Genomic DNA, 26,767 nt, shown 5'->3' on the forward strand with positions numbered 1-26,767 from the left:
TTTGGACAAGTTTAAAGAATCCTTAAGTGCTCTCAGCTATGTTGTATTAAACTGATTACTACAGTACTTATTGGAAAATTATCTTATATTCAAATTTTATTTATACGTAGGCTAGTTCTGATTTGTGTATAAATAAAAATCATTCCCCTTCAGTTACGTACAACCCAGATTTCACTGTAGGCTATGCATGGTGACATGGTGACAGTGGTATGATGGTGATGATATGATAGTGATGGTTATATGATGTTTTTTTTAGTTGGTTATTTAACGACACTGCATCAACTACGAGGTTATTTAGCGTCGATGAGATTGGTGACAGCAAGATGGTATTTGGCGTGATGAGGCCGAGGATTCGCCATAGATTACCTGGCATTCACCTTACGGTTTGGGAAAACCTCGGAAAAAAACCCAACCAGGTAATCAGCCCAAGTGGGGATCGAACCCGAGCCCGAGTGCAATTTCAGACCGGCAGGCAAGCGCCTTAACCGACTGAGCCACGCCGGTGGCCTTATATGATGGTGATGGTGATATGATAGTAATATGAAGGTGATGGTATGATTGTGGTGATACGATGGATATGGCGATGGTGGAGATATGATGATACGATGGTCATGGTAGTGATAATTTTGATGGTGGTGATAGTGATATGATGGGATGATGATTAATGATGATATGATTGCAACGGTGGTGCTGAGATTATGCTTGTGATGTTGATACTGGTGATGGTGGTATGAGGGTTATTGTGATATTATGGTAGCAATAGTTTGTGATTGTAGTGGTTATACTTGATCGTAATTATAATGAAGACGATGAATGATTGTAAAGTTGATAGTGATGATCATTTTATGGTTGTAACAGTAATGGTATTGGTGTTGATGAAAATTAATTTACATAATGTGTAGTATCAATTTATGTTTTAGGCAGAACTTTAGTTAAAGGAAATAATTACGTAGATATACTGTAGATATTTCCAAAATACACCAATCAAAGGGACGAACTTGATTCGAATATTTTTTTAATCATTGGGTTATTCCCTACTTAAGGCTGGTTCACAACAAACCGGGAACGGAAACTACAACGAGAACGAGAACGGAAATAATGTTAAAATAAATGTATTTAAATGTGAGCTTTCACAATAGTTAATTGTGAATGCTCACATTTAAATATATTTACGTTAACAATATTTCCGTTCTCGTTCTTGTTGTCGTTTCCGTTCCCGGTTTATTGTGAACCAGCCTTAATATGTGATATCTTCCGTAGTACAAGAGCCAGCGGTTGCTCAAGTCTTCTTAGTTGTGTGTCAGTACCTCATTCTAAGTCTGCTTTAATTTCTGAAATATCTTAACTGCCCAGTAATTTCACAGCCCCTTATTACGTACGGTTTTAATTTAAATGATGCACTTGAAATAGCGTTAATAGTTCTAACGTGAGCTGCTGAATATAGATGTGGAGTTGGGAATGGCTGAGAGAGCAAATGAGAAAATCCCCACCTCAATAAATTATACCAATTTGTTCCATGATGACGCAATCTTATGCGTTATATAAAATTATGTGCAGCCTGCATAATAACAGCCGAGAAAAACGTATCTTCTCACATCCTCTTTACTTCCTCATTAAAAACCGTAGTAGAAATACAATGGGTACTTAAATCTATAAATATGTTTACTAATATAGACGATTCTAAAGAGCCTACAACATAAAAGACGTTCTCGTCATGGTGCATATAAAAATCCGCTTCTACAGAAATAATTAAGAATGTTTAATTAATATGTGCTTACAAGTTAATTTACTCAGAACATGTTTTTATTGAATCACAAGAAAAGAAAAGATAGAAGTCTAAAATTTTATAAAACAGCTGATGTACCAAAAATTATTATTGATTTAGGTATAAATGGTGATACTTAAAAAGATATTAAAATAAATACTGTCATCAGAAACAAAATTTTTATGAGTTCATTGGCGCTTGGGATCCATTATGTGTTTTTTTTCCTCGGTGTTATTATTTTATACTCACTTTAACATCTCTGGTCATATCGCGAGTTAATCTTCTGTGTGAAATCCGAAGGCCTGTGTACTATTGTTGAGACTGGTTCTATTGTTGTGAACTAGATGGCGACTTATATGTATTACTGATTTGTTATGAATATGATTTCGGTGATGAATGAGACCGGTGATATTCAGGGATGTTGTGGCCCGAACTTCCTGGCATTTGCCTTATGGTTGAGGGAAAACCCTGAAGAAACCTCAACAAGGAAATTCAATCCGACCGGGAATCGAATTCGGGCCCTCTGCGTAAAAGACCATTGGGGGAATTGAAAGAGAAATAAACAAAAGGATTTGTGACACAGACCTACATTCTTTCTTTATAAAGGTGATATGAGAACACCAATTTCCTAGCAATTACAAAGGATAACTGACACACAAATATATAATTTCATGTGTACTAATTCATAATTTAACCAGTGCTATCTAGCCTACTCAAAAAAACATGCACGCGAAACTTAATTGTGGTCTTTACTATACTGTTCAATCCGTTATACTTTCAAATTCACTGCGAGTAAATCAAAATCTCAACCTATTATAATAGTTTTTATTGTATATATCGCCACAAATTCATAACAAGAACGAAAAGCAATATTTCAGATGCAAAAATTTGATGGCTTAAATGGAGGCGAGCTATGCTAGGTCTCACAAATCATTTCTCACCCAGTATATGAGATTTACTTGTAACTGTTTCGAAATGAGGCAAAAATGTTATAATTTGTGTTAAATAGTTATTTTTGCTACAAGTTGGTAAAGGTTCTCTTTTTGGCACGAGTGTAAATTTTGTGAAACTAGACTTCGACTCGTTTCACTAACACACGAGGATCAGAAAGACAACTTTACGAATGTGTAGCATACAACATTTTTTCTAAAATGCCACAAATTTACATTAAATAAATATTTGAAGTTGCAGAGGTTATAAGATCACGATGTCATGGCTGTCTAAACTCTGAGCCATTAAGAAATAAGTATCCATGGAATGACAGCCTGTTTTATTCACGATCACGATTTCATGGCCGTCTAAACCGGTCATAACCAACAAAGCGGATAGAAAAAGTTAAGAAATAAGTAACCATGAAATCATAGCATATTAGACTGAAGAGAAGTGAAGTTACCTCAGATCCTTGAAACAATGCAAACATTGAGTTCTAAATATGTAACTTCAGAATAATATGGCTAAAAGTAAATATGCGGTTTCTCTGTATGTGGTTGTAAAACTTGGACTCTCACTTTGAGAAAGGAACAAAGATGAAGGGTGTTTGAGAATAAGGTTCTTAGGAAAATATTTGGGAGTAAGAGGGATTAAGTTACAGGAGAATGGAGAAAGTTGCACAACGCAGAACTTTACGTATTGTATTCTTCACCTGACATAATTAGGAACATTAAATCCAGAAGTTTGAGATGGGCAGGGCATGGGCATGAGCGAATCCAGAAATGCATATAGAGTGTTAGTTGGGAGGCGGAGGGAGTAAGACCTTTGGGGAGGCCAAGACGTAAATGGGTGGATAATATTAAAATGAATTTGAGGGAGGTGGGATATGATGGTAGGGACTGGATTAATCTTGCTTAGGATAGGAATCGATGGCGGGCTTATGTGAGGGCGGCAATGAACTTCCAAGTTCCTTAAAAGCCATTTGTAAGTTGTAAGTAAAAAGTAATATGAATGTTAAATTTGTTGCTTATTTGTGTTACGTGTAGGCCTAATATTTACGTCATGAAAGATCTAGATAATAGATACATTTCTTAATGAATGCAGTTTTAAATTGAATATTGCACTTGACCTACATGTTTGAGCACTAGTGTTTTAGAGGCTCACTTTGCGTACTGATAACAGTGGGTAAAATGCAACTTTACGCAGTATCGTATAAAAATTAATTAAACTATGAAGTTAGGAATAGCGTAAATGAAAACTGCTCGATTTTCTGAAGCTGTCTGTACATAGGTACATTGTTTGTGTAACAATTGGACCATAGTAAACTAAGATTGTTTTCTTAAGGTTCATGTCCCATAATAAAACAAACATCCTTAATAGTCGCCTTGGTGGCTCAGTTGACAAAGCGCTGACATGACAACCGATGACCCGAATTCAAATCTCGGCGGTTTTGGAGATGTATTTGTGGTGGACAATGCCAAGGTTATGAAAGTTTTTATCTGGGTACTTCCGCTTTCCTCCATAATTCCACCAACACTCTCCAACTTCTCCGCATTTCATCTATCATCTGCAATAGTTCAATATAGGCTGGAGTGGAGTCTTGGCAGTAGTACGAGTTTACGATTTTGGCATAGGATTTAAAGATTTGGGGGCTTTGGGTTCTGGAGCATTTCAAGTACTCATCTGAGGACGGAATCTTCCTCTATCAGGACTGAGGCGGAATGACACATGTATCAGTGTTGGATTCACAAAAGCCACGTAGACCACATGTCAGACTTATCATCGCATATAATTATAGGGCGCACAATGGGCAAAATCAGTCTAAGTGCAAGGATCCATCTCGGGTCTGACCTTCGAAAACCCAAGCTAAAAGTATTATTATATTTGTACAAATTTCTCTGTTACTGACAAAATGATTGGAAGTTCTTCCCACACGTAATTTTTTTCAATGTCACTTTTCAGAACCGGTACTTGATATTTCTAAACTTCAATGTTTTCTGTTCTCTTGAAGTCGACAGTGTAAAGAATAACAGAATTTCCTATGTAGGCCTACATTTTTTCTTCAACTTGTTTACTGAGATAATATCTGTTGTGCTACCTATTGTCCTGTCTGTCAACTTATTTATTCTAATAGAAAGTGGAGTATAACTGTGTTACTTTCAAGAATCACCAAAGGATTGGATTATCAATATTTAATATCGTGAGAACGTAGATTTACAAATTAGTTTAATAAAGAAGTGCATGTAGTATTTGTGGACCTGAGAAAGGCTTTCGGCAAAATGGATTGGAATAAACTTACCGGGATCCTGAAGGAAATAGGTGTGGATCGAAAGAGAGGAGGCTATTCTGTAACCTTTAAATGAAACAATGAGTCAAAAGTCAGGATAAAGAAAAATGTCAAAAGGAAGTGGAGTAGAGGGAGGAGTATGACAAGGATGTCCTTTATCACCTACACTATTTAACATCTACTCGGAGGATTTAGTGAAGAACAGTTTTCAGAACATGGGAGGGGTGATAATAGGAGGAAGAAGAATAAAGTGTATAAGATCTACTGATGATATGGCGTTGATAGCAGAAGAGATGATATTAAGGGATATACTACTGGAGCTAAATGACAGCTGTGAGCAGTATGGGATGAAGGTAAGTGCAAATAAGACGAAGACCATAGTCATAGGAAGTAAACTAAAAAAGGTAAACTTGCGAATTCTAAATGAGGCAGTACAGCAAGTGGACAGCTTCAAATACTTGGGATGTACTATAAGCAGTAACATGAGCTGCTGCCAGGAAGTTAAAAGGAAGATATCAATGGTAAAGAAAGTGTTTAATAGAAACAGAAGCATTTTCTGCGGATCCCTGGAAAAAGAGCTAAGGAAGAGACTAGTAAAGTGCTTTGTGTGGCATTGTGGCATTGTATGGGGCAGAAACATGTACAGCTGTCAAAAGAAAAAGTGGCCGCTCTCCTGAAACAAAGTTCCCTTCGGGTATCTTCGCTACAATTCGGAGACAGGCGATGTTACATGCTGTTGGACCACGTTGCCTGATATCTACAGTTATAATTGAAGTATTCTGTGTGTTATTCGATAGTGTAATGGTAGCGTTCAGGCCTCTTATTCATGAGGTCCTGCGTTCGACTACAACCTCGCGCTTTTTATGTTCTTTTTTGTTCTGTTTTTGAGAGAGACAAACTATACATAATGGCTCCTTTCTCTTTTACGATTATTTTAGTAATTAACATCAGGTTCATTAATATATTATGCCATGACTTTATCATTATGATATTGTGGCTGCAAATGGAAAGAAAAAAGATTTTAGTCTCAATAAAATATCTTTCGTGGCATAAATAAAACAAATTTACTGGCGTCGGACTTAAAACATTCAAACAATTAAGCGTTCAAAAAACAAAACAAGAAGCCACAATTCAATATTTAGTCTATCTTCCTCTTATCTCGATCATCTTGCAGTCGAGTGGGCTTGGAATTGACTAGTCTTTGCAAATAGCGACTATTCTTAGACACGATATTCCAGGCATTCTGAACATACATAAATAAGTGTTCTGTCCATGGGCAGGTCTTTCATTGCAAACCCAGCAATCTCCAATCTTTCCTATTTTCTGCCTTCTTCTTAGTCTCCGCATATGATCCACATATCCTAATGTCGTCTATTATTCTTTTCAACCAGAGACCCAACCAATTCCTTTTTCTCTTTCTAATCAGTTTCAGCATCATTATTTCTTCACTCACTTTTTCAAACACAATTTTATTTCTTATTCTATCTGTCCACTTCACACGCGCCGTTCTTCTCCACATGCACATTTGAAATGCTTCAATTCGTTTCTCTTCATTTCGTCGTAATGTCCATGTTCCTTCCCCATACAATGCCACACTCCACACAAAGCACTTCACTAGTCTCTTCCTTAGTTCTTTTTCCAGAGGTCCGCAGAAGATCCTTCTTCTTCTATTAAAAGCTTCCTTTGTTCATGTTTGCAGTTTTTCTTGGGAAGGATAGGCCTAAATGCGGTAACATCCCGTTGCTTTCCGCACACCACTATCTCTTTCGCATCTTATTAAATTCCAGGGGGCCCAAGCGTGGAGATGAGGAGAGTGGATTTGACTAATTGGGCCCTCCGGACTTCACCGAAAGTCACGGCAAGGGTTAAATATTAATTCTATCAGGATGTTTGACCCGATCAGAGACCGGGAAATCTCAATTAGCCTTTGCCCCCCGCATCCTGGACTAGCTTCTACGAATCATCAGAAAATCTTAGAGTGTGATTGGGCCAATTTTTCCGAAAATGTTTCCACACTTTTGCCCTCGTAGCTCAGCGGACGAACGTCGGAATTTAGATGTCAACGTCTCAGGTTCAATTCCTCGTTACTCCTTTTAATTTTATTGTGGTTCAAGATAGTATAATGTAATAATACAAAAAGAAAAACTAATACCAGTATTATGCAACTGGATTTTTCCAAACCTAATATTAAATTTATGTTATTTATATCGCTAAAGAACGATTACAATATAAATAACTTGAATATTATTTATACAGTATCACTAAAGAACGATAACAGAATATAAATGATAAATCTCGGTTTGTTTAATTAATATAATATATTATATAATACGTATTTAATTATCTAAATAAAATAACCTAATTTACAAAGAAAGATGGTTATTTGTGTTATAATAATTACTTACATAAAATACAGATTATTTATATTGCGAAAGAACAATAACAATATAAATAACTTGAATATTATTTTATAATGCTAATGAAGGAAAACAGAATATAAATGATAACTTGAATATTATTTATATCGCTAAAGAACGATAACAGAATATAAAAAAACGTGAATATTATTCATATCGGAATTTCACAGATTTATTACAGATGTATTTAAGAAATTGTAGAAGAATAGTAATTAGTAACAGTGTCCTATTTATTCTTCTTGGAGCCAAATTTGTAACTTTTAAAAGTGTGGTTACTATGTTGAAGTGTATGTGTTGCAACGGATGCTTGACTTGTTATGTATGTGAGTCAGTTACGGGATGCTTGATGTCGTCGCAATGTCGTAATTATAGTTTGATTGTGTTTGTGTGACTATTGTGAATTAATTTATGATGTATGGTACGGAAATCTGCATATTTTTGTTATAGAAGTGTTACGTATGTGTGTTGTTAATGTTTTTGTATGTTTCAAATTGATAACTGATATTTGTTTTGCAATCGCAATGCCTAATTTACGGATTGTTTAAGTTTTGTTTACATCGCGTAAGCTAATTTAATTTTCTTTTCCATTTTTCTTTATGCTTATGTTTTTTGTGTTTAAAACTATAGCCCTAACATACATACTGTATGTAAAATAGGGCTAACCCCCATTGGAGATACAATAATAATTATTATTATTCATATCGTTATAAAACGATAACAGAATACAAATGAGGACTTGAATTTTATTCATATCTCTAAAGAACGATAGTAAAATATAAATAACGTGATATCCATAAAGAACGATAACTAGATATAAATGATAATTTGAATATCATTTACATCGCTAAAGAACGATTAAAAATAAAATGAAATCTTGAAGAAGACCCGAACCCACAACCTTTGATTCATTAAACAAGCACTCTACGACGCGCAGATATGGAACACTTTCACAGTTCCGGAACTGCTTATACAAGCACATGCATCGTATAACATCGCTGCGACCCGAAGTGGACTTTGAAAATATTCGCTGTTCACGAGTGCGGCCACTTTTTTTTTTTTTTGACAACTGTACATTACGACGAAATGAAGTAAAGAGAAACGACTAGGAGCATTTGAAATGTGGATATGGAGAAAGATGGAGCGTGTGAAATGAGACGAAATAAGAAATGAAGTTGTGCTAGAAAGAGTGTGTGAAGAAAGAAGAGACAAAGGAATTGGCTGTGCCACTGGCAAAGAAGAAAATGCCTACTGAACGATACAGTGAAAGGAATGATTAAAGGAAGAAAAATTCGAGGTAGAAGAAGATATCAGATGATAGAGGACACTAAAATAAATGGATCACGTGCGGAAACTTAGAGGAAAGTGGAGAATAAAAAAGATTGGAAAATGCTGAGTTTGGTAGTGAAAGATCTGCTCTTGAGCAGAACATTATAAATAATGATAATAATAATAATAATAATAATAGTAATAGGATAGAGATCAATGGCGAGCTTATGTGAGGGCGGTAATGAACCTCCGGGTTCCTTAAAAGTAAGTTAGTAAGTAATAATAATAATAATAATAATAATAATAATAATAATAATAATAATAATAATAATAATAGCAGAACATCGGACAAGGCACACTCACACTGGATTCTCTATCATCACTGCAGGCATTTTTTCTTTAATTTTAAATAACTGAGCTCAGCCTAAAGAATGTCATCATACCTTTAAAGAACACAAATTAAAGAAATGTTTCTTTGAAAAGTAAATAAAAATAAAAATATTTTTATCGGAGAAGTATCTCTAATAACGTGTAACATAATTATGGTATACATTAGAATTAATTTAACTTCTTTCTTAAGAAGAAAAAGATCATTCAGAAGGGCTTCACAAACCACTCCTACAACACCTCTGTACTGACATATGGTATGTTTTATAATGAAGCTCTAAATTGAATTTAGTAACAGTGGCAATAACTTTTCTACAAATTGAAAGCTCCGAAAGCAAATAATCTCTTTACCACAGATAATTCAATTGAGATCCTGAGCGTCCTTAATATCACTCGTGCTAGCCATACTGCAACTGAAATCACAAAAGTTCTTTTTATACAGGGTGTTAAAAAGATAACCAATATTTTAGGAGGTGATAGTAAGCATCAAAACAAGAAAATAATGTCTAATAAACATGAGTCCTACAACACATACTTTCTGAGATCTGGACACTTGATCATAGGAGGTGCTCAATGTGACGTCCATTCATGGCAACGCATTTCTCTGCCTTAAAATACATCAGACTATCAGATAATCATACCGTTGTTGACACCGCTGGCATGGAATAATGACACGTCGCAAGGAATACTGAAAACAAAACTCTGGTTGCGGATACGAGCGGGGTTCAGCAGAGATGGTGTTGTGAATTTTTGTAATCAGCACGTGTGGAGTGATGAAAATCCCCATGCAGGTGAAGAAACAAGGCATCAGCACCGATTCTCAATCAACTTACGGGCAGGCGTTCTTGGTGATAGATTAATAGGGCCATACGTACAACCACAGAGATTAACTGAGGATTGTTATCAGGACTTTCTTATAAACGTAGTAAAACAAATTTGAAAGAGTGCGTGATTCCTTACGCCGTAGGGCAGAGGAATGCTTAGCCATGAATAGACGTCACATTGAGCACCTCCTATGAACAAGTCTTCAGATCTCAGAAAGTATGTGTTGTAAGGCCCATGTTTATTAGACATTATTTTCTTGCTTTGATGCATACTAGCACGTCCTAAAATATTGCATACTTTTTTAACACTCTGTATAAATTACAACACTGATTGATTACGTTATTTTGGTTCGTTTTTTAAGCGTTCCAATCGATGTTTGCCGATCACAGACTTCAGCGAGACAGTTCAGAACCCCTTGACGTTAGGCAATCTTCTGAACAATGTACAGTGTACAAAAATACCCATCCCTGACATACAGCAACAAACGCATCCTTTTTATTCATACACAATGAAGTGGAGAAGTGTTATGTTAAAAAATCTTGGTAGAACTGTAGTTACTAGGCATCAAGAATTCCAGCAGAGGACACTGTAAGGTCTTGACTGACTTACGAAATTTTCTCTAATGCAGGATGGATAGAAAAGAAAAAAATTCTCTCCGGCACCGAAACTCGAACCCGGGTTTTTAGCTCTACGTCCTGACGCTTTATCCACTAAGCCATACCGGATTCCAGTTCCGATGCCGGATCTAATCCCCTCAGTTTAAGTTCTATCTCTCAGTTTTCCCTTTGGTGCCTACCCTCATGTCCTGTGGCACAGAATATGTGACAGTGACACAATGTCCAACGCATTATGTACAATGTACAGAGGTGCACTCATTACGAGTGACTAAGTGGCCGGGATCCGGCGGGATGAACGCCGTCTTGAATCACTAAGTGATTCCTGGTTGAGTGTTAGAGAAGGCCGTACGGTCTTAACTCTGTTAGATTAAATAAAACATTATTATTATTATTATTATTATTATTATTATTATTAGTATTATTATTATATTATTATTATTATTATTATTATTATTATTTCTTACGCATATCATATTATTATAATGTAGCCTACCGAAGCACATATAATATTTCCTTGTAGGAATTCTGAGTTATTTTTTTTAAGTTAATACTTGTATACTAGAATGTATTTTCCTGTTTGTGATTATGTATTCAGTCTCTTTTTTATTATATATTTTTATTATTATTATTTTAAAGTTAATACTGATTGTGTATATGTATTCAATCTCTCTTTTTTACTTTATTATGTTTATTATTATTTTTAAGTTAATATTTGTATACTGGTATGTATTTTTCTGTATGTGATTTGATCCTGGCTGAGTGGAAGAGAAGGCCTGATGGCCTTAACTCTGCCAGGGAAAATAAAACTATTATTATTATTATTATTATTATTATTATTATTATTATTATTATTATTATATGATGAAGGATGGATGTATAGAATTCCTGCACGAAAATATCTTATGTACATCAGTAGGCCTACATACTTACAAATAACTTTTAAGGAACCCGCAGGTTCATTTCCGCCCTCACATAAGCCCGCTATCGATCCCTATCCTGTGCAAGATTAATCCTGTCCCTCTCATCATATCCCACCTCCGTCAAATCCATTTTAATATTATCCTCCCATCTACGTCTCGGCCTCTCCAAAGATCTTTTTCCCTCCGGTTTCCAACTAACACTCTATATGCATTTCTGGATTCGGCCTTACGTGCTACATGCCCATCTCAAACGTCTGGATTTAATGTTCCTAATTATGTCAGGTGAAGAATATATATATATATATATATGTATAACTTTCTCCATTCTCCTGCAACTTCATCCTTCTTAGCCCCAAATACTTACTGTATGATTCGTAACAAGCTGTTTTTTTTTACGGTGATGGGTTGTTACTCTTCGCCCAACCCCGAAACTGGAGAACTATGGAATTTTCAATGATAACTTTCTCGATGTGATTTGAGATGGACCTCGTAACAGGGGTCAACACTACGCCAGGCCTCCAAACAAAACACGAGGTACTAATTAATAACAGACCAACAGCCACACCCTAGACGGGAACTGAACTGCAACCAGGTCTTCACGTAATGTTAAAACTATCTGCTGGTCTTTTCGTACACCGCGGTAGACTGCAGTTACGTTCCAACGTCAGTGAATAAACATGAGTTAAAAGTGGCAAAAACATATTAAATACTACAAACACTGAACAATAAAATACAGCTGCAATATGAAGCAATTGTTATTCTTTGGTTTGGTTGTTCTGGAACAGCTGGAAAACAAACAAGATTGTAAAAAAATCTCAGCAGTCATTAGTTTCAAATGGAGAGGCAATTAAGAATCCTGATCACGTAGATATACAACTAGACGCTGAAAAGTGATTAGGTGTAGTTGGCTACGCCGAGCATTATCGTGTCATTGTCTTTTGAACGTTATCAACATTCCCACGAACACACGAATTACGTAATCATTCACCCAACCTTGAGAGAGAATGTAATTTCGCCATCAAATGCACAGTATAAAATACGTCTGTCTGGCCGTCTGCGAAGACTGCCAATCTTACTACGAGAGGGAGGAAGAGTAAGACGGAAAAATATAAGAGCAAAACGCAAGAGGTTGTTGAAGGAACAAGTTTTTGCTGGTAACCTCACCTTGTGACGCCATGTTGTCTAGAATGGTCTGTATAATTTTAGCTCTCGACTAGTGCTGGTTGCTGTACTTGCTGTAATACTCCGAGTCCAGACCGGACGGTCGGCAGACAGCCTGCCTCTGTGCGTCCATCTGGACAATTTGAAATTCGAACCACACGCAACGTTACGGAACACCAGACCAACTTAAGTGGGGTTTTTATACTCTTTCTACGAGTTTATATTCATTCAATTTTTTGAGGTTCTCGACCCAACAGCACATGGATACTGTTCTAGATTGCGAGTAGCGTAACACGCACCACATCTGATCTGAGGTTTGCTGGTTCACATCCTGTCAATGAGCGCCATTAGTAAAATTTGAAAGCCAGAGACCTGTTTCACAATGTTAAAAACGTTTGAAAATTGGAAACTTTGTTTGTAAATTATAAGTTCAATTGAATAAGTTTATTGTTTTTCAGTCAATGACTTATCATATAACCTTGAGGGTATTTCGATAGTTCTATTACTGTGCTCCAATCACGAGAAAGTCTCTGCCGTATGAGACGAAGCGGGGTAATGCTGTGAATGAATGTTGATCTCATAAGATGTCATAAGGTCACACACGTGGGTACTCGTATCTCTATTGGCTCGCTGTCACAGCACAAACAATAACATTGATACACACATGTTTATACTACCCTAGTTACAAAATTAGGTCACTGTTAATCTCCTGGTCTTTTAATCTCTCCATATAGGAAATAACAAATGCAGGAGAGCGCATGGTTTTTAAACCGATGTTATAACGATAATATTATATATCTACTTCGCTCCAATAGATGACGCAATAGTAAGCACATTCCTTTACGGTTGATCTCCTGGTTGGAGAACAGTAGAACATACATGGGCACAATTTTCGGTTACGTGAGGCACTCGATTTGAAATTGTTTACTAGGAGAGGAGACTGCAGAGTAGGATGGGAAATATAAACTGCTGTGACCTGCGTCACCTTATCGTAATCGCTAAGGCATCACTTGTGAATTATTAGGAAAGCGCTTGGTTAACGTGAGAGTCTCGAAAACTTTTATTCAATGTGGCAAATTAATTCGGCAGCTTTAATCATAAACCTCTTTACTATTTCTCCATCACTGAATTGATTTAAATCATAGGCGAGAAATTGCGTAACTAGCCAATAATATTCCATCACGTTGTCTACATTTATTTTCTTGAATATCCTGGCGTTTATCAAGATTACTTAATAGATTTGCACGTTCTCGACCTAAAATAATTTCAGAAAATCGTATTTCGTTTTCTACGTACATTTGATATATTTTTTTTTTATAAATTGCTTTTGGAAATAATACGTACAAACACTATTTAATTCCTCGTACCTTTTAATGCAGCGTGTTTAAGGTATAATGTCGTATTTAGTATACTATGCAAATGTTAAGATCATAAATTTTCTTCGGAATAGTACGAAAAAACAACATTTAATTTGTCTTACCTTATAATTCAGCATGTTCTTTATGACATAAGGAGTAATGTCGTGGTATATTAAATTTATTAATGCCTAATTGGATTTTCGAGCATAACATACAGTATATAGTATGTTCTCCCCTTCTAAACAGCAAAAAAAAACTCTTCCTCCCATTTCTCATGAAATAATCGTTTTCTAACGCGTACACGCTGCTTTGATAATGTCATTATGCCACCAATGATATTGCTTATGAGACTGATATAGAACCTGCCCACGCCTAGAAGCTATGTGAGGGAGGAACGGGGACTGTGAAGATGATGTCACTCAGAGCGATAAGCTCTGTGAATGTCAGTGAGGCACTAATTCTCAAGTGAGGCACGATGCCCATCTATGTATTAAAACATAACCATGTAAGCCTAAATTGTACATCTATTCTAATGTAGGCGTTGCTCAATTTAATTATTCTAGTTTAGATAATATTTAACATCGGTTATAATTATAAATAACACATATCAACACAATAGAAACACAGATCACACATCATATGTGGTAAATTAAAATTGTAAACGAGCTTTCACTTGCACTAATAAACAAGATCAATTATAGACACATTTTAATAATTACAAAATGTAAGTAAAAGCTCGTAACATATTTTGTAAATGTTTTTACTCTCATATGTTTTATCTTGCATTTTAACCTTAACTCCTCACTCTTGTTTTATTGTTTTATTTCATAGATATTTGGTATTTGATGTTCACTATGCTTACACGGATTGATAAAATTGAGGTTAAAATATTGGTTAATTATAAAAATGTATCTGGTGATGTCGCATGTGCGATGAAAACGTTCTATTAAAAATATATTATAAGTCATTGACTGAAGAACAATAAACTCATTCAATTGAACTCATTAGGGCTTATCTGAAAAAAAAAATCTTCAAAATGAATTTAAATTATATTAGTATTGAAACTATCTATAGAAAATAAACGTGAGTACAATAGCCACATTTAATACTATTTGTAGACTATTAGAAAGCCTTTGACAGAGTATTGAGACGTTAAGGAACAAAGGAAATTACGGGCTTTTCCAAACATATTATTAAAGCAGTTAAAAGCCTGCATATATTATATCTACGGAAATCAGCATAGACAAAGGCGATAAAAATGGCGAAAAGAAAATATAAACAAATGAAGGAGTAAAAGAAAGCTGTCCCATATCGCCTGCATTTTTAAGTGTTATTTTGACAGTGCCGTTAAAGAATGGCAACTGAAATTAAACACACACTTTAAAGTCAACGACAGAAGTCTTAATTATACAAGGTGATTCAAAGAGGATTTTTTTTTAAATTTTAGTAGGTTATTTTACGACGCTTTATCATCATCTTAGGTTATTTAGCGTCTGAATGAGATGAAGATGATAATGCCGGTGAAATGAGTCCGGGGTCCAGCACCGAAAGTTATCCAGCACTCACTCATATTGGGTTGAGGGAAAATTCCGGAAAAAAACAACCAGGTAACTTGCCCCGACCGGGAATCGAACCCGGGCCACCTGGTTTCACTGCTAGACGCGCTTACCGTTACTCCACAGGTGTGGACTTCAAAGAGGATGGTGCAAAAGTAAATGTGATTTATTTATGACTGAAAGAACTTAACACAACTGTATTAACATGAAAAGACGCATTAACTTTCAGGTTTTATCTGTGCACTACAAAATCTCGATTTGATCCCCATTGGTGACAAGACAGATGTCGAGATGGTTCTGCAATTCTGTCCAGACTCATGTCAGCATGTCCTCGGATATTGACTCCACTGCTTTGTGATGAATCGTGTCAGCTCGTTTAAGTTCTTTGGCATAGGGGTGACAGACACGAGAAGTCTTTGGTATACCCTCACAGAAAAAACTCACAAGTTAAGTCTGGCGATCGCGGAGGCCAGAATGCCATTGTAAGTCGTTGTATCCTGCACGGCTAATCCAACGTTTTGGGAGGATACGATACGTCACGCCAAGGATTATGACACCTGTAGTTGCCTACTGGCTCGCTTTGTTGACTTGCTAGGGCTAGGTTCACACACGGCTTGTATCCTGTTTACCGGATATTTCCTAGGACATAAACAGCCACTAGTTTCGAATTACATCACTTAATGTAGTTTCTATGTGGTGAATTCTTATCAAATTCAATTCTGAAGTTTCACTGTACTGTCACAACACTCCTCGAGCGTGCGAATTCCATGACGCAAAACTCCTCTTGTTTGCTTTGATGTCGCTATCCTGTGTAGCGTCTCTGGTAATGACGACATGAACTAGCAAATAAACATACAATAACCTGAGACCTGTCGCGTTCACTATTTTGAATAATTGATCTTTTGCCATTGTTGTCACTCTCTCTAGAGATCTTTACTTTTGCACCACCCTTTTTGAATCACGATGTACCTACTTTACTTGTTAATGTTCAAATTATTTTAGCAGATTCTAAGCAGAATTTACAAATAGTCGTTAATGAATTGTATAAAGTAATTTATGAAACAAAATCTAAGGTGATCCACATCAAGTAAATGGAGTCAGTCTTAACTTAATGGAACGAATACGAGTGTTGGTTTCTGTTTAAAGTGCTATTGCAGCGAAGAATCAATTTTGAAAGCTAACTGGATCCCAATCATGTGACGTCTGGTATCATGAAGTGGTTTAGGCGCTAATAAATCACTTGTTTGAAATGACTGTGATCGAAATTATACCAGACTGTGTTTAGAATTGTAGGTCTCATTGCGATAAAATCAGAAAATTCACATCTGTGACAAAATAAACGTTTATTTTTTTCATCATATTCATGTACTAGTCATATATTACATAAGAGGGTTTATTTTTTTAATATAATATTGTGGCAATCGTGCTGGAAGATTTTAGTTGCCTCGAGAGTTTCGCGTGCGTCTGGGGAGAAGGAAGGCGCGGGGAAGCGGAACTCGGGCTTCGGTAGACGCTGAAGCGCAGTACGGGGCGAGGGGAAGGAAAACTGCGGTCCCGGCGCGGAGCAGAGAGAGAGCGGAAGTAAGGAAGCGCCTGGAAGTAGATTGTTATGGAGACCCAGAGGCTTCGCGACACAGAACATTCTAGACGACAGTGGTAAACAAATAACACCGTGAGTTACGACGATAAGTCAGTCAGCTGCGAGAGAGCGAGTTAGTCTTCAGTCAGCAGAGACGTATCCAGAGGATCCGAGTTCGATGTGCAGTGAACTTGAATGAGACTGTAACTGTGGCAGTATCCAGGCGAGTGCGACGCATCCGAAGGCTTGGGTTCGATGTGTAGTGAACTGTATCTGGAAGGCTTGGGTTCGACGTACAGTAAAATTAAGTGAGTGAGCTAGAAGAACTAGCCAAGGCGAACGAACTGTGAACTGAGAACTGACAGTTTTGTTCTGCACATAGTGCTTTGTGAACATTAGTTGAAATTAGGAGTACATTGTTGTTCTTCTCAATAATACACGTGAATTGCCATTGTCGCTATATGGAGTGCAATAACGACTACTGTGTTGCTGTGTTGAGTGGAATACAGATTGTTGACGGGTGTGTGGTTAAATGTAGAAATAAAAGTCACATTGTTGTATGAAAGTTACAATATATTTGCAATTTTATATTGCGTATTGTGTTCAAATAAAAATATATGTTAAGTGTTCGAAATTGTACAATTTTACTCCACGTGTCTAAATCCACTTTAGCTACACACGAAGTTTAATTTTGTGTAGAGAAATTATCTGTTCCGGAAAAAAAAAAACAGCATGATACTTGTTCACCTAAATTTAATTTGTCCACGCAACCTTTTTGAACCAAAAGAGAGATATAAACGATAAACGGTCTATGGACACACGTGCGATAATTCCTTTGTTTCTGGTCGTCGAAACGTTTGTGCATTATATACTGAACTGGAACCCAGAAATCAATTACGTCTACGTAATGCCTTTGGAAACGTATTGTACTGTAGTTGTACGTTTATGCGACGGCACAATGAAAACGATTATTTTTTTCTTACCCTATATGAAACCGACTGAAAACTATTTGTAATTATTTATAGATCTACGTTAAATTTATGCGTGGCCGGCTAGGGGTTCGAAGCCCGCCTGACGCATGATGTGTATGGGGGTTACAAATTTATTTTATTGGTTTATTTTACGACGCTTTATCAACTGCTATGGTTATCTAGCATCCGAGTTAAATGAAGGTGATAATGCCAGCGAAATGAGTCCAAGATCCAGGGTCGAAAGTTACACAGCATTTGCTCTTATGGGTTGAAGGAAAACCCCAGACAAAAATTCAACCTTGTAACTAGTCCCAACCAGGATTTGAAGCGAAAAGAAAGCAAGCGACTACAACGATAATGATGATGTGTTAATAGTTTATGACTGAAATATGCAAAAAAAAAAAAAAAAAAGCATTTAACAATTTGGAAAGGTGTCCTTTTCAAATTTACATTGTAGAAAACAGATATTTAAATGCCATCGCTCTGGGCCGAGATCGAACCCGCAACCTCGAGTACAGAAGGCCAGCGCTATACCGACTACGCTACCCAAGCCGTCTCATTCTTATCAATCTTCTACAAAAAATAATGTATTTGTATATGTTTCGAATTTTGTTAATTATTACTGTACTAGCCGTACCCGTGCACTCCACTGCACCTGTTAGAAATAAATATAAAGTAATTACGTAATTAAAATAGGACGTTTGATCCAGGGAACATTCGTGTTTGATAGAAGGATAAATCGTTTAATATGTTACTTAATTTAAATTTTATTTAAATAATTAAAATGCGATCATTTTGGTCCAGAGAGCACTCAGAAGTTACTGTAATAACATTATAGCATTATGTCCAACTAGAGAAACTACCTTTCCAATGGTGTTATTAATTATACAAATCGGTTAACTTAGCTTTCGATATTACTTCATACAAACACAGAAACATTCTCTGTAGGCTATGTTTCATAGCTTTCGATTGTTGTTGTCCAAGGCCCATTATAGACATAGTCATTTGTTATCATTTCATTACACCGCCTTAGATGGCATTGTATTTTAATTTTAAAACTCAGTTATCTCATTAAGTATCAGTCCTATCAAAATTTTGCAAGGAATAAAACTTATCGGAAATCATTTTTAAAGAAACTTGTGTTATGTAACATATTTCACAAAAATCAATAATAAGCGAGATATTTTTATTTATTTAATTCAGGCCTCCTTATAACCCCCCTTTTAAATAACGTATTTTGAATGTCATATAACCTAAAATCTAAGTTACAACGAACTTAATTTATATTCCAATTTTCATATAAATCGGTTCAGCCATTATCGCGTGAAAAGGTAACAAACATCCAGACAGACAGACAGATATACAAATAAAAATTTCAAAAAAGCGATTTTCGGTTTCAGGGTGGGTTAATTATATATGTTACGACCAATTATTTTTGGAAAATCGAAAATTACCAGAAAAATTTCGGCTATAGATTTATTATTAGTACCTATAGGTAATCACTAATGTATAGTGCCCGCGTTTCATTGGTACCCAGTCGGTATCAAAGACGACACTTTCTTTTGAAGAGATAAGATAGGAATTTGTTTATTGATTAGGCCTTCTCAGATTCCGCTCCAGTCACAAGAAGCGATAACATATGATTATCGAAGATGCGTTAGCATTTTTAATTAATGTGGCGATATCAACTCCACGTGGAGTACGAAACACCGTTGCCATTATCTCGTGTTTATTGACGTGAGTTGAAATACATATATGGCTAATAGTGAATTGTAACTAGGAACGATCTTACAGCGGAAACGTTACAACAACGCTCGACACTGCAAGTATTGCTGCGTGCAAAAAAGATACATCACAACACAAAGGTTTCCGACTGGGTATTAAATCGACGCGCCGACTATACTCGGCATATTTGCTTCGCGACGACATATCTTATCTGCAGGTGATGTCACAGCCGACTGCGATCATTCTTCTATACAAAAAAATATAATATAATGTACTTGTATATTATGTATGTTTCGAATTTTGTTATTTATTACAGTATATTCACTCACATACTCGGTATGTTTGCTTCGCGCCGACATATCTTATCTATAGATGACGTCACAGCCGACTACATATCATTATTCTATACAAAAATAAAAAATGAAATAAATTACCAACTTGTACCAAATCTTTCAAAACATAAAAGCTATTATCTGTGCATTTCAAATGGCGGCTCAAGGTCAAGCAATGACCTGCATTTTCCATATGCTTGCCGCAATCCTGGACCATTCTCCTGAACTAAAGTCAGCTGGGACAGCCGGAATTATCAGTTCACAGTTTTCAGTTCAGTCCCTCGTGCGTGGTTTGTGTAGGTACGTTTGTACGTTGCCTTGATCCGCCAGTTCGAAATGCACAGATAATAGCTAAATACAGAATTTAAAAGCTCGTGTTTGCTTACACATTTCAATCGCAAATCAAAATTCAGGCATGGCAAGCAATAGAATACGGCGAATTGAACGAAAATTATTCAAAGTTTTCAATAATCGCGTAAAATATTCATTATGAAATAAAATAATTACATAGAAAGATTTTTATTAACGCTGTAATTTACGTATTCATTTGTGCTGTCTAACTTTTGGAGGTACAGAGTTATTGGCATTTAACCATTTCATTACCCGCTGATGTAAGCCACACATTGTCACTGGCCGATCCATCGGCCGTAATTTTTATGTGTACTTCATTCGTGCTTTAATCAAGTGATGTGAGCGCAAGTTATATCAGCTTATGAAGAAAAGTCTCTTCTTGCGAGAGAGATCGATATTTAACACTATCGATCAACTACAGATTATTTTATATTGATTTTTCCCATTAGGTAATATTATCATATGTAACACAAATGTAAAGAGAAAATGTAATGATTTTGTAAAATTTATGTAACTGGCAAATTATTTGACTAAACATGATCAGAATCTGTAATAATGTTCACAAATGAGTACTGTCCTCATCATCATCATCATCATCATCATCATCATCATCATCATTATAATGGCGTAGGAGAATTTCTTGTTCCGGGCTATATGGAAGCTATATTTTTCCATCTTTTCTTTGGTCGTCCAAGGTTTCATCTTCCTGATGCTTTGTATTCATAAGTATGGAATGCGAGATATTGGCATCCTTAAAACATGGGAATTCCATTTGTCTGGGTGAGTTCTTCGTGAAGGGAAAAGTAGTCAAGCTCGTTACGCATATCTTCATTTCTAATTTCATATAATTTGGAACATCCCTTGATGATTCTTAGAAATTTCATTTCTGCTGATTTTATATTATTTCAATCTCCTTTTTGTAATGTCCAAGTTTCACTTCCCTATAGTAATATTGGGACAGCCATAACTTCGTAGAATTTAAAGATTGTATCTCTTTTAGTCTTATTTTCCTGAAGTCTTAGCTTACTTATCTACGTCTCGGCCTCCTCAAAGATCTTTTTCCTTCCGGCCTTCCAGTTAACACTCTATATGCATTTCTGCATTCGCCATGCGTGCTACATGCCCTGCCCATTTCAAACGTCTGGATTTAATATTCCTAATTATGTCAGATGAGGAATACAATGCATGCAGTTCTACGTTGTGCAACTTTCTCTTTTCTCCTGTAATTTCATCTCTCTTAGCCCCAAATATTTTCCTAAGCACCTTATTCTCGAACACTCTTAACCTCTGTTCCTTTCTAAAAGTGAGAGAACAAGTTTCACAACCTTACAGAACAACCGGTAATATAACTGTATTATAAATTCTAACTTGCAGCTTTTTTGAGAGCAGATTGGATGACAAAAGCTTCTCAACCGAATAATAACAGGCATTTCCCATATTTATTCTGCGTTTAATTTCCTTCCGAGTGTCATTTATATTTGTTACTGTTGCTCCAAGGTATTTGAACTTTTCCAACTTTTCAAAGAATAAATTTCCAATTTCTATACTTCCATTTCGTACTTGTCCCAGCTATAATTCCTTTTATTATTTTTTTAATTAGTTAATTGTGTAAGTGTCCAATGCCTATCCATTTCACTTATGTGATTCGGGTTCCTCATATTGCGGAAAGAACCAAGGGGAGCGCCCCATCCGACGGACGAATCATTATCAACAGTGACATATGCCTTCTCTCCATATGCACTTGAAATAGATTTGGGACTTAACTCTGGCATATGGGCACCGTCACCTCTCCTAGTTCCGAGGTAGAAATTTTACATGAAAATCTTTGATCCCGCCGGGAATCGAACACCGGCTAGTCTGGAGGCTGACGCGCTACCACAGAGCTAACTCGGCGGACCGAACATCTAATGCAATTTCTGATCATATTGGACATTTCTCTACAAAAGCCATGCCTGTAGTTTTAGGAATAGAAATTCTGAAGGTAAATTACTAATATTTAATTTCAATTTAACACTAGAAAGTTGTTTATGTAACTGAATATATAGTGATATAAAGCGTTAAAAGTGTGTAATCAAGACGTATAATCACTTTTCGTTACAAAGGCCGTCAAAAAATGTGTATTTCCGTGATAATCTCTAAATAGATTTTTGTAGCATCACGACACTTTCTCCTTTAAGGCTGGGTCACAATAAACCGAGAACGGAAACGACAACCAGAATGAGAACGGAAATAATGTTAAAATAAATGTATTTAAATGTGAGCATTCACAATAGTTAATTGTGAGTGCTCCCATTTAAATACATTTATTTTAACATTATTTCAGTTTTCGTTCTCGTTGTCGTTTCCGTTCCCGGTTTATTGTGAACCAGCCTTTACGCTCGTAGAATGAGGCAATAGAAAATAACAAAGCAAAGGAATTACTGCATTGAATATACTCACGTAGCTGATCATCGGGACGTTGCGGGACTGAGAGACAATGGACTCCACGTAACAGGAGCCCTCCGGGCCGATGAAGGCCGACACTCCATCGCACAGCATCTCCGTAATGGCGAGTGTGTTTAGCACGCGATTCCCTTGGGTGTCGTTCCAGCGGGCCACCAGGTTCACGTCCTTGAGGATCTCGGAGTTGTTGTTCACCTCTTGCAGAGCCATGGAGAGCGCCCCGGACACGGCCAACCCCTGTCGGTCCTTCAGATTGCCCTGCAACACATACAAAAGGGACGCTTTGATACAGTGACACACAGCAAGCCCAGCCAACCAGCGAACTTTCAACAAAGAGAACTTCTAATGCAATTTTGTCTCTCAGTGATAAGAGTGCGAGGTTATTATTTTGACGTAGAACTAAATATGAGGGGGTAACTTGGGAACTAATCATAACGAAGTGCAACAGCCTCCTGTAGAAATAAGTATGAGGGGGGTAACTTGGGAACTGATCATAACGAAGAAGTGCAACAGCCTTCTGTAGAAATAAGTATGAGGGGGGTAACTTTGGAACTGATCATAACGAAGAAGTGCAACAGCCTCCTGTAGAAATAAGTATGGGGGGGTAACTTGGGAACTGATCATAACGAAGAAGTGCAACAGCCTCCTGTAGAAATAAGTATGAGGGGGTAACTTGGGAACTAATCATAACGAAGTGCAACAGCCTCCTGTAGAAATAAGTATGAGGGGGGGAAACTTGGGAACTGATCATAACGAAGAAGTGCAACAGCCTTCTGTAGAAATAAGTATGAGGGGGGTAACTTGGGAACTGATCATAACGAAGAAGTGCAACAGCCTCCTGTAGAACTAGGTATGAGGGGGGTAACTTGGGAACTGATCATAACGAAGAAGTGCAACAGTCTCCTGGAGAAATAAGCATGAGGGGGTAACTTGGGAACTGATCATAACGAAGAAGTGCAACAGCTTCCTGTAGAACTAAGTAAGAGGGGGTAACTTGGGAACTGATCATAAGGAAGAAGTGCAACAGCCTCCTGTAGAACTAAGTATGAGGGGGTAACTTGGGAACTGATCATAACGAAGAAGTGCAACAGCCTCCTGTAGAAATAAGTATGAGGGGGGTAACTTGGGAACTGATCATAACGAAGAAGTGCAACAGCTTCCTGTAGAAATAAGAACACAAGGGGAACAAGGGGAATATAAGAGGGGAAAAGGACAAAGAGAACAAAAGAAAAACAATGCAATGAGAACAAGGGGAAATGAAGGAAAAAGAGGAACACATGAAGACCAAAGATAACACAAGTAAAAAGAAGAATACGAGAAAAACAGGGAGAACATAAGAGAGATCAAGGGGAATACGAAAAAAGACGAAGACAAGGAGAACAAGAGGACAACAAAGAGGACACGGTTAAGACAAGGGTAACATGGCGAAGACAAGGAGAACAAAGGCAAGACAAGAGAACAAAGGGAATAGAAGAAGAAAATGAGGAAATCAAGAAGAAAAATAAAAACATACGAAGAACAAAGGTAATACAAGAAAAAAAGAGGAATACAAGGAGAACAGGAGGAACACAAGGGAGTCACGGATAATACAAGGAGAACACGACGACAAAAAACAAGGAGAAAACAAGACTAACAAGGAGAACAAGGGAAGACAAGGAGAACGGTTAAGGAGCACAAGGGGAAGGCAAAGAGAACAAGGGGAATCAAGGAGAACAATGCGAACACAAGGGAAAAATAAGTACTAAAGAAGAACAAGGACCATACGGGGGAACAAGGGGAATACAATAAAAACAAGACGAAGACACTGCGAACAAGAGGACGATACGGCGAACGAGGGGAAAATAATGAGCACAAAGAGAATACAATGATTGCATAAGAAATGCTTCTTTTCATTAGTTTATTTTACGACGCTTTATCAGGTATGCTCACCGTTAATCCACAGCGATAGACAAGGGGAATACTAGAAGTACGGAAAGACAAGGATATCTTGGCAAAAGACAAGGAGAACATGGGGAACACAAAAACAAGGGACATACAAACTGAACAAGATGAATACAAGGAAGACAAGGGGACTAAAATAAAAACAAGTTTTGCACCTGTCGGCAGGTGATCGCACACTTAGTTACTCGTATACCGGTACGTAAAATTATGCAGCACAGAAAATTTATCCTCTGTTGATAATTACAACCAGTTATTTAACGACGCTGTATAAAGTGCTAGGTTATTTAGCGTCGATAGAATTGGCGACATAAGATGTTATTCGGCGAGATGAGGATGAGGATTCGCTATGAGATTTCCTGACATTAGCGGAAAAAAAACACACAACCAGATAATCAGCCCAATAAAGAATGGTCTCGAATCAGTAGGCAAACGCGATATCGCCTGAGCTACGCAGGTGGCCACGGACGTATTATTTCGCGTCGTTGAATTGACACTTCTGCTGAACATGGTCGAAAATAGAGTTTCCCTACCATTATTACAAACTTAATCTTATTTCATCCTATTCTTTCTTTCATTTCATGTCATTAAAATATTGTTCCAGGGCAAGATGTAAGAGTTTCGGTGATGTTAAATGGAGATAAGTAGTGATAAGTAGGCTTCGAAAGTTGAAGACCTAAAAGTTAGTATTGCAACGTAGTATTAATAACACTAGTCTGCGATGAAATTCCTGACTCCAAAGTTTTAATGTTTTTAGGGTATTTTTAGCATGCTGAAATCAAATTCAAAGCAAAAAGTTCCTATCACGTACCATTTTTTGTTATTTTAATTTTCTTATAATATATTACGGCAATTTATAGTGTAATTATTTAAACTTTAATACTTTAACATATGTAGGTTTAGTATGTTAGGATATGGAAACCAAATGTATTCAACATATTTGTAAGGTGTTTATATTGAAAACCAAGGACACTGGATGTTTCTTAGCAGATAGGGGGTGCAAACACATAAGGAAGTTAGGGCAAAATAACGTGCAGCCTTGTCATTATTTTTATTTGTGAAAGATAGAAATGTCAACCACTCCTTGGTGAGAGACTGAACTCAACTCGTCTAGTTTCTCTCACATTTCATTAATCTGCGTTTCATCTGGAAACGAAACGAAATCAGTTTGAAGCTTTATTGTGGAGTAGAATATTGAAAGTTTTTAGTTCAGTAAGAAAGTATTTACCATGTTGCATCCAGAATGTCTAAATAATCCAGACCACTTTTGTTATATAACTTATGTAGGATATACACATTGCCTAAACAGAGGTGCAATATTACAGATTTTATGAAAAAGTCATGCCATGCCTATTTTGAAATCAAACTTGGAGACCAAAGTAAAGCTTGGGCACCACACAAAGTATGTAGAGTATGCACTGAAGAACTTCCGTCATTTGATCAATTGGAGAAAACCGTTGCTATCTTTTGGAGTACCTATGGTTTGGAGAGAGCAGTCGAATCATAGTAATGACTGCTACTTCTGTTTGTGTGATGTGAAGGGGTACGATTCAAAACATAAAAATCAAATCGTGTATTCAGTTGTTCGGTCAGCCATTTTACCTGTGCCTAATGTACCAATCTCTGTGCGACCAGAAAATCTTAAACAAACATCATTCTATTGGTACTGACAACGTGAAATAGGTTTTAAATACTTTTTCTCCGAAGATGATAATCTTGTATATTGCAGTAATGTAAAAGAATTTATGCTAAAACTTGGACTTCCAAACTATGACCTAAGTGAATGGAGACTGTTCATTAATGCTTCCAAGCCAAGTTTAAAGGATTTCCTCCTTCATAACGGAAACATTTTTGGTTCAGTGCCCGTTGCCTATTCAGTGACCCTCAAAAAAACATACACAAATTTGCAACTGCTGTTATTGCGACTAGACTATAGGAAC

The 26,767-nt window shown here is 36.7% G+C and overlaps 1 protein-coding gene across 2 annotated transcripts in view; it reads right to left on the bottom strand.

The window, feature by feature from the left end:
* The window catches only part of LOC138704812 (receptor-type guanylate cyclase Gyc76C-like), a 934,849-nt gene that overhangs the window by 111,900 nt on the left and 796,182 nt on the right, over positions 1-26,767 (bottom strand). For both annotated transcript variants that reach the window (XM_069833089.1, XM_069833090.1), the window contains one exon: positions 22,887-23,147. In XM_069833089.1, coding sequence (XP_069689190.1) covers positions 22,887-23,147 — 261 coding nt within the window. The remainder of the gene's footprint in view (positions 1-22,886; positions 23,148-26,767) is intronic.

Source organism: Periplaneta americana, chromosome 8 (genome assembly GCF_040183065.1).
Source record: "Periplaneta americana isolate PAMFEO1 chromosome 8, P.americana_PAMFEO1_priV1, whole genome shotgun sequence".
Classification (NCBI taxonomy): Eukaryota; Metazoa; Arthropoda; class Insecta; order Blattodea; family Blattidae; genus Periplaneta; species Periplaneta americana.